General features: G+C 52.0%; 1 protein-coding gene across 1 annotated transcript; it reads right to left on the bottom strand.

The window, feature by feature from the left end:
- Positions 1-4,438: 4,438 nt before the first annotated feature.
- Positions 4,439-5,535, bottom strand: LOC109760563 (MAPK kinase substrate protein At1g80180). The gene has a single exon (XM_020319374.3). It carries the CDS (start codon positions 4,965-4,967, stop codon positions 4,671-4,673), a length of 297 nt encoding a protein of 98 aa, XP_020174963.1. The 5' UTR covers positions 4,968-5,535; the 3' UTR covers positions 4,439-4,670.
- Positions 5,536-9,398: the final 3,863 nt, after the last annotated feature.

Raw genomic sequence — 9,398 nt, 5'->3', positions numbered from 1 at the left:
AATTTTGAGACCATATAACTGCTCGAATAAACAAAGAATAAGTTTCATATCTTTTGCCTTTTCAATGTCATGTTCCATGAAGATGATGGTGTCATCGGCATACTGAAGTACCGATACCCCACTGTCCACAAGATGAGGAATTAAGCCCGCAACATGACCTGCTACCTTGGCTCGGCTAATGAGAACCGCTAGAAGGTCTGCCACAATATTGAAAAGAATAGGCGACATAGGGTTTCCTTGTCGCAAACCCTTTTGTGTCTGGAAAAAGTGACTAAGGTCATTATTTACCTTGACACTTACGCTGCCCCCTTTGACAAATGTGTCAATCCATTGGCACCATTTTCTCGGGAAGCCTTTCATGCGCATACATTGTTGCAAGAATGGCCATTTAACTTTATCATAGACTTTTTCAAAATCCACTTTGAAGACAACTCCATCAAGTTTCTTCAAGTGTAGCTCGTGAATCGTTTCATGCAAGACAACAACTCCCCCAGGATGTGTCGCCCTGGCTTGAACGCTGACTGTGTGAGCGATCGCCGTAGCACGATTAGTTGCCACTTTTGTGAATATTTTGAAACTTATATTTAAAACAAAAATTGGTCGAAACTGCTGAATCTTAATAGCATCTTCCTTCTTAGAAAGAAGGGTAATAATTAATACCAAAATTTAACTTATACAAAGCTAAATTCTCATTATATAATTCAGCAAACATAGATAAAAAGTCGCCTTTTATGACCGTCCAGAACCGCTAATATTACAAGAACAAGACGACCTATCATCATTAGATGCGACTACATGGATATGTATGAGCAGCAATACATAAGTCCTTGGAAGGAGAAGTAACGAGTTTTACTCTAAATGCGCCCGCTCGTCGGAACGCGGTTTTCCAGGTGGTGAATCAGGCTTGTCCTGCCATTGTGTGTCTCCAAGAAACTAAGTTGCATGATGTATCGCTAAACGTTGTACGGCAATGCCTCGGTGCTAAGTTTGAGAAGTTTTTCTATTTGCCTGCGTCTGGAACACGTGGTGGGATCTTGGTGGCCTGGGATGCCACGATGACTCAACTCTCTAACCCGCACTATACCAACCATACATTAACTGTGCTTGTCAAATGCCCTGAGGACAACCAGCCCTGGTGGCTCACATGTGTATATGGGCCACAAGATGAGGAAGAGAAGGTAGAGTTCCTACAAGATTTAGTGGATATTCGAGACCTGCACGCTGGGCCTTGGCTCGTGGCCGGAGATTTTAATCTGATCACTTGCGAGGAGGATAAGAACAATGCCTTGATCAACCGAAGAATGATGGGGAGGTTTCGGGCTAAGCTTAACGCCTTGGAACTAAAAGAGATATATTTGAACGGCAGAAGATACACCTGGTCGAATGAACGAAGAGTGGCTACTTTCGAGAAGATTGATCACGTGTTTGCTTCAAATGACTGGGACGAGGCCTATCCAACAAGTTTCCTTTCGGCACTGGGCACGGCTGTGTCTGACCATTGCCCGTTGATGCTAGATATGAATGTGAGCATTAATATGAAGAGCCGTTTCAAGTTTGAATTGTTCTGGATTCGAGCCGAGGGTTTCATGGATGTAGTCAAGCTGGCTTGGTCCACCACACTTGTGGCCACCAATGACTACCTCACGCTGCATAACAAGTTGAGGGCAACTGTTGTGAGCCTCCAAAGGTGGAGTGACCGTTGGATCGGTAATGTGAAACTGCAAATATTGATTGCGCTTGAAGTTATCAAACAGCTCGACATTGCCATGGAGACAAGAGCGCTATCTGACGCTGAGAGGGCACTAAGGAAATGTCTAAAGAAGAAGTTGCTGGGCTTGAGCTCTCTGGAGAGGACGATAGCAAGGCAACGATCAAGGCTGTTGCAACTACGTGAGGGTGACGGAAATACTAGGCTATTCCATCAGCAAGCTAGTCATAGGCAGAGAAAGAATATCATAAGAGTAGTGAAGCACAACGGCAACTTGTACTCTGGGCAGGACGAGGTGGCATCGGCGGTGGACGCATACTTTGGTGCAGCTTTTGGTGCTGCGGAGGCTAGGTCACATGCCCTCAATCTTGATATGTTGGGCTTGCCGCATCTGGACTTAGAGCACTTGGAGAGCCCGTTCACGGATGAGGAAGTGGAGAAAGTAATCAAGAGCATGCCCATGGACAACGCTCCAGGGCCGGATGGGTTCACCGGTCGTTTTTATGCAACTTGCTGGGACATAATCAAGGTGGATTTCATGAGAGCGATGAACAGTTTCTACAAGGGGGACATGAGAGGTTTGGCCGCAATCAATAAGTCCCTTGTCTCACTTTTGCCCAAGAAGGAGGGGGCTTTGCAGGTGAGTGACTTCCGGCCTATAAACCTTGTCCACGGGGCCATTAAGATCTTTGAAAAGGTCTTGGCTTGTCGGTTGGTGGAGGATCTCCCCAAGCTGGTTGGGAACCACCAGAGTGCGTTTGTTAAGGGCGGATCGCTGCATGATAACTTCATGCTTGTGCAGAGCATGGCACGCCGTTTGCATGCTTTGAGGAGTTCAAGTGTGCTGCTAAAGCTAGATATATCCAAAGCATTTGACTCCGTCCAGTGGCCTTTCCTTATTGAGGTGTTGAATCAAATGGGCTTCGGACCAAGGTGGAGGTCTTGGATATGCGGGATACTTGCAACATCGACCACCAAGATCATGGTGAATGGTGATCCGGGAGACACGATATACAATTGTAAAGGGCTGAGGCAGGGAGACCCGATCTCCCCAATGCTCTTCATTCTAACAATGGAGCCCCTTTAAAGGTTGTTCGAGGTGGCTATGGCTAGAGGTGTGCTGTCACCCCTGGCGTGTGTTGGCATGAGGAAACGCCTATCTATCTTCGCTGACGACGTGGTGCTATTTATCAAGCCAAATCCAATGGACCTTGAGGTGTGCAAGTCTCTGTTTGAGATATTTGGGGAGGCAGCAGGGCTGAAAATCAACATGAGCAAATCCGCGGCCCTACCTATCAGGTGCTCTAAGGAGGAGATTGCAATGGCATGCAATGAGTTGCAATGCCCCTTGGGATCGTTTCCGATCAAGTATCTTGGGCTACCCCTATCGCTAAGGAAGCAATCCGCAACGCAGCTGCAATTTTTGGTGGATCACATGGCAAATCAGCTACCGAAATGGAGGGCAGCTATGATGCCCAAGAGTGGGCGACTAACTCTTGTGCAGTCTGTCCTGTGTGCGATGCCGATCCATGCTATGATGGCGTTGGACCTACCTACGAAAACTATAGCGGCAATGAACAAGATTTGCCGTGGTTTCTTATGGTGCCGAAGAGCTGAGGCAAACGGTGGTAACTGTGCTGTTGCATGGGATATGGTTTGTACGCCGAAGTGGGCAGGTGGATTGGGGTTGCCAAATCTAAGATGGATGAATATCGCCATGCAAGCTCGCTGGTTGTGGCTCACGAGGACTGATGAGTCAAGACCCTGGAAGGAATTCAAAATCAAAGTCCCGGAAGAAGCACAAATGCTATGCCAAGCAGCCATGAGGAGCAGTGTGCGGCCGGGACGAACAACACGCTTCTGGGGGGACCGATGGCTACATAGGCAAAGAATACAGGAGTTGGCGCCGCGAGTCTATGATTTGGTGCCCCCCCCCCCCCCCCCCCCCCGCGCACTCGCAACCTGAGGATGGTCAGTACGGCCATGGAGTACGGTTCTTGGGCGATGGACATCAGCCCCAACCTTGGACCGGAAACCTTGCATCAGTTTCTAGCGCTATGGCAGGTGCTCAATGGTTGGGAACTTTCTGACGAGGAGCCGGATGAGATAGCATGGTCGTGGGAGACTAATGGATAGTTCTCCGTGAAATCGGCTTATGCGACAGCTTTCTGGGGCCGGGAGGTGATCCCAACGGCGGACCTGACATGGAAATCACGTGCTCCTATGCAATGCAGGTTTTTCACATGGCTAGCCATGAAGGACAGATGTTGGACCTCGGATCGCTTTGCGCGCAGAGGCCTACCTCACCAGGCCGCATGTCCTTTTTGTGATCAAGAGGAGGAAACGATCAATCATGTTCTACTCACATGTGTTTTTGCTCGGACAGTTTGGGCAGCGATCTTCGTTGCGTTGGGGACACCGAGTTGGATTCCTACTGCCCAAGACTCGCTGGTGGAGTGGGCAGTCGACAAGCATGGATCGAACAACGTCAGCACGAAGGACCTTCGCACCATCTTCGCGCTTACTTGGTGGGAGTTGTGGAAGCATAGAAATGCCATTGTCTTTGAGGGCGTGCATCCTTCGGTTGAGCAGTTACTAAGAAAGGTGTGCTCTGAGGGTTCCTCTTGGTCAACCGCTGGGTTATTACGAGGAAATGTAATGCCCTTCTTCGCTAGGATAGAGAGGTGGGTAAGTGATGAGGATTAGCTTGTAACAACAAAACCCTATAAATTACGATGGAGGCATTCTTGGCCTTTCTTTTTAATATATGATATGCACACTCGTGCATATTCAAGAAAAAAACTCATACACGTTGACATCAACACCAACGCCCCCGCATCATTCGTACTAAGTCTAGCGTAAGAAGGAGCCGTGTCCAACAGAATCAGAGGCACAAGTCTGGCTGGCATACATGTACATAGCTGCGCGCACAAGTAACGCAAGCGGCAAGCTGGTCCCTCGCTCACCGGCGCTTCCCCTTGGCGCTGCCGCCGCCCGCGCGGTGCTGCGGCTGGGGCGCCTGCTTGCCGAAGAGGCTGCAGAAGCCGCAGGCGGCGACGCGCGGGGAGGGTGGGTCGAGCGCCGGCTGGACGTGCCCCGCCCTGTACCCGCCGTGCCCCCCGCTGGAGCCGCTCCGCTGCATCCGCGCCGGGGCCGCCGCCTCCTTGCCCGACGCCGACAGCTGCTGCTTGTCCTCCCACACCATCCCTGACGACCCCGACCGCCGGAACGTCTCGCTCGACCGCTGCAGCCCCGCCATGCCCGCCTGGTTAACACCCTCCTCCTTTCTCTGGTTAGCCCGCTTGATCGATGCTCGCTCTGTGGTGGATCTCCAGCTAGCTAAGCCAACACCCTCCTCCTTTCTCTGGGATCGGCTTGTGAGTTGTGACCTGTGACCTTTCTACCTGCCGGTCCGCGCGGCCGGAGCAGCTATTGAGCTATATATGACCGTCTAGACGGATGGGAGGAGCTGGAGCTGGGGTTGGGGAGCAGTCAATCCATATGTGCTTGCGTTGCGTGTGTGGGTTTGGCATCGGAATCGCAGGCGGACAAAGGAGCAGCAACTGATGCTGGTAGAGGTCGTCTCCATCCGAGGGAGTTGTTGGGCTGTAGACGTAGAGACCTTGTTTATTCTATCCCAGCGGGAAAGGAATGCAAGGTTATCAAGCTTTGACCGGCAATTATAAATTGATATAATAATGATTAAAAAGCAAGATAAGCAATACTAGATGTGAGGTGGCGTTCGGTGACGGAAGAAATGCCGGCGTCCGGCCATTGGGACATGCGGACTTCAAGTCCGGTGTGTACGTACGTATAGGGCGAGGCGTGGCGAGGCGGAGTGGAGACGTGTTCAAGCCATGCGCGCTTGCTAGTTGCTACGTTGGACCGCACGGACGACTCCACCGTACTCGGCTCCGGGATCGGCATCGCGTCTTCGGATCTGTTCTGACCGTGCATGAACGGCATTGGCTCTCGGCGAGTCAGCGTGGTACAGTTTTTTTTTGTGTGTGTATGTGACGGTGTACTCATAAAATTTAAACTAATCAATCATTACGCAGAATGATATGTCTAAGGACAAAAAGAAGTAGGAATGCGAGGGTTGATTCCGTCGTCAGTCGAGTACTTTGAAATAGACGTACGGAGAGACGTTTGACCTTCCACAAACAATTGGCCGAAATACTCTCAACAAATTGTTTGGTCAAAAATATTGCCCAATGGATATCATACTTCTGTTAGTAATGCGATTTTGGGCTTGGTCCAGGTTAGTCGGTTTCATGCTGCGTAGCTCTATGCCTATATCACTGATTATAGGGTGTCTCCAGAACTCACTCGATTGAGACTTAACGAAGTCTCAGTCGAGTGATGTCAGTGTAGTTGTGGTGCTACGACCAGCACAACTAGATGCTTCAAACGACTATGAAAAATGTTGCTACGCCTATATCACTGATTATAGGGTGTCTCCTGAACTCACTCGATTGAGACTTAACGAAGTCTCAGTCGAGTGACGTCAGTGTAGTTGTGGTGCTACGACCAGCACAACTAGATGCTTCAAACGACTATGAAAAATGTTGCTACAGTAGTGCAAGCAACGACGACATATGCTACAACCGTCAATGAAGGACATTGCGACCGGTCAGATAATGTGCGACAACTGATAAGGGACAACATGCTACAACCAGCAAGAAGTATGCTGCAACCGGTAGGAAGAAATGTTCCAAAACAATGGGGCAAAATGTTGCAAGGTCGACTGAGACTTGATTAAATCTCAGTCGGTTGAGTTTAACAAGCCCATTGAGTATAATACAAAATATTATTGTGATAGTCAATGATCGGGGAGTAACCCCTTCATTCAAAAAGAAAACAAATTATGAGTGAAGCAAGTATTTTCTTTTTATCTCCCTGCAAAAAAAGTATATTTTATCGCCCCGCAAAAAACGTATCTTTTTATCATTTGGTTTGGTCGCTTGACTCAATACCGATAAACCTAACTAGGGAAAATCCTACTGAGTGCTCCTTGCATAAGATACAGCCCAAGAGCATCTTTAGCAGATCCACTAAAAGCACGCTGGCCGGGAAATTCTGACCAATACGCGGGTTTTGCCCTTTTTATAGCCCGAGCAGGTACCGCATATCGGCCCGGCCCGGCCCGTAAAAAATATGAGGGGACACGCATATCCGCCCCCTCCGCCGCTATATCAAGTGTACCGATGGGCATTTGGGGTCAGCCCCCCGGATCCCCTCCGCCGTGATTCATTTTCTTCGCCGCAAGCCTTAACCAACTTCGGCTAGCAATTCCTCACGCTTCTCATCTACTTTTTGTCCATCAACAGAAGATCCATGGTTGTCACGCCGGCGCGGGTGGAAGCCGTGGCGGCACATCCACGCACCCGGCACTACACAGAGGCCGAGAGCTCCAGCCGTTCCGTTGTGACGCTCTCGAGCTCAACTGACGATGAGGACAAGGAGCGGCGCGGGTGGAGGTCGAGGCAGGGCCAGGACCCCGCCCGACTCTCCCGGAGCGGCGGGTGAGACGCTGGAGTGGGTTCGATTTGCTCGATGAGCACAACTTGCCCCACATCAAGCGGTGTCACGCCGCCGACGAAGAGCTCATTGCCGTTGAGCGCCCTGTGGCCAACAACGAAGAAGTAGCTCCGGTCCACCTCGAAGCCGCCAAAAACGAGCACGAGCTCGCGGTGGCGCTATGCAAGTCGGCTGTGAAGCATTACATCGGCTACGATGAGTGAGCTAGGGTTAGGTTTCTTATGTAATCCTTTCGGTATGTTTGATGAACTTGTCTCTGTTTGTGTGCATTGTGTTTGTGATGAACTGTCGCGTGATGATCTCAAACAAATTCTCACATGAAATAAATTTTCAAATTATTCAGAGCCGTTTAAGGGATCTGTTCTGATTGGAGATTTTGCTGCCCGTAAAACCAGTACATCGGTACAGCAAACGGGTTTTACAGTTTGGATTTTAGCGAATCTGCTTCTCTAAATCGGAAAACGCGCAAGCCTTCTTTCACATGGGCGAGCCACATGGGGCCGTCCCCAACTAGAGGAGGTTAGGCCAACTCCAACGCGCCACCCTAAACGGACATCTGGTTCGTTCGTTTTTCGTCCGATTGGGACAGGAAAATGGACACGGCTATCCGCTTGCGGTCGTGCGGGCATCGATGCGTCTAACGGGCACGCCTCGTCCCAAACCGTCCGGGGTCATGGACTTCAAATTTTGCCCCAAAAAAGGAAAATAAACTCGCAAATAATACAAAAACATGAATATGAACATAAAATGTTCATACGATACGCCCATACGTCGATAGTACCAAAGTTCAACGCAGGTCTTAATTAAACTAAAACTTGATAAAAGACATTAAAAAGTAGATAAAGGCCCGTCGCCGGTGGCCGCCGTCGTCTTCAGGAGTCGTCGTCCTACTGGTCGTCGCCGGTGAGGTCGACATAGGGCGGTGGCTACCACAGGTGGGCTGGCGGCCCCTGCCAGACAGGGCGCCCGCGCTAGAGGCGCCTGCACCACCTCCTCCCGTGGCTCCTGCTCGTGCTCTGGTGACCGCGGCGGTGGGGCTGACCATGGGACGACACCCACTGCGTCAGCCATCACTGGCGCCGTGCACGACCAGCTCCACCGCTGGCCCACCATACGAGGGTTCCACGTGACGATGGGCGCCTCCTCCAGCACCTCCTCCTTGACGTCGACGTTCATCTCCGGGATGGCCATGTCTCCGGCCGCAGACAGGGCCAGAGCGGTTTCCAGGCTATCGCATTGCCGCTCGTCATGCGTGTTCATGGAGTCCTCCATGACACGCCTCATGAGACGGGCCTCCTCCTCCTTGGTCATGGGTGGCGGCAGTGGCGGGGACGAGGACGGAGAAGGCTTCGGCGTGATGCCGCGCACAAGCCTACGGCCCCGCGTTTGGGGAGGGTTGTCATCGGCACGAGGAGGACGCGGGCGGTGCGGGCTAGGAGGACGACCGGCAAAAAAAGAATTGCCGCCGCTTGCCGTGCTCATCACGGAGCCACGTATCCCATAGAGGCGAATCTATGGTGTACCTAGAGTCCACCAATAGATCTGATGGGAGGCATCGGCGCCGTCGGTTGATCTCCTCGTGGCGGACGCGGCCGCTCGCGAGCACTGGAGGGATCGGCACGCGGTCGGCGGAGAGATGCCAGTTATTTGGCAGGTGGACATCTCCCCACGGCACCGGCGTCGCCGTCTCCCAGTAGCGACGGCATACATCCACATGGATGTATGGCCTGTCGCGATGCCCGGCCGCTGGCGGCGCCATCTGGAAAGCTGGCGGAGCAGGTGGCGGAGAAGGCGGTGCGGGTCTGCTGGAGTGGCATCGGCCCGAGGAGGAGCCGGCCTCGCGGTCATGCTTCTCATTGATCCAATGCCAGCCCATGGCGTCGGCGGCGAGGTGCGTGAGCGGGGCGGCGGGGAGGTGGCTAGGGTTTGCTCGTGTCGGCAATGGAGGAGGCAGGTCGGCTTGGAAGTGGAAGTTGTGGACCGGCCGGTCCACTGCTTCCACATTAAGAAGGACGGAGACCACACGCCCGTGTCAATGACAGCCGGGTCCCGCCATGCATGCACATTCAATTTGAACGGTGGAGGTAGGTGGACGGCCGCCACGCGTCCCCATGGCGGGCGAGGAGCTACCGCGTGCCCGTCCGTTCGG

This window comes from Aegilops tauschii, chromosome 3, assembly GCF_002575655.3.
Source record: "Aegilops tauschii subsp. strangulata cultivar AL8/78 chromosome 3, Aet v6.0, whole genome shotgun sequence".
Lineage (NCBI taxonomy): Eukaryota > Viridiplantae > Streptophyta > Magnoliopsida > Poales > Poaceae > Aegilops > Aegilops tauschii.
This window is presented reverse-complemented; position numbering and strand designations above follow the sequence as displayed.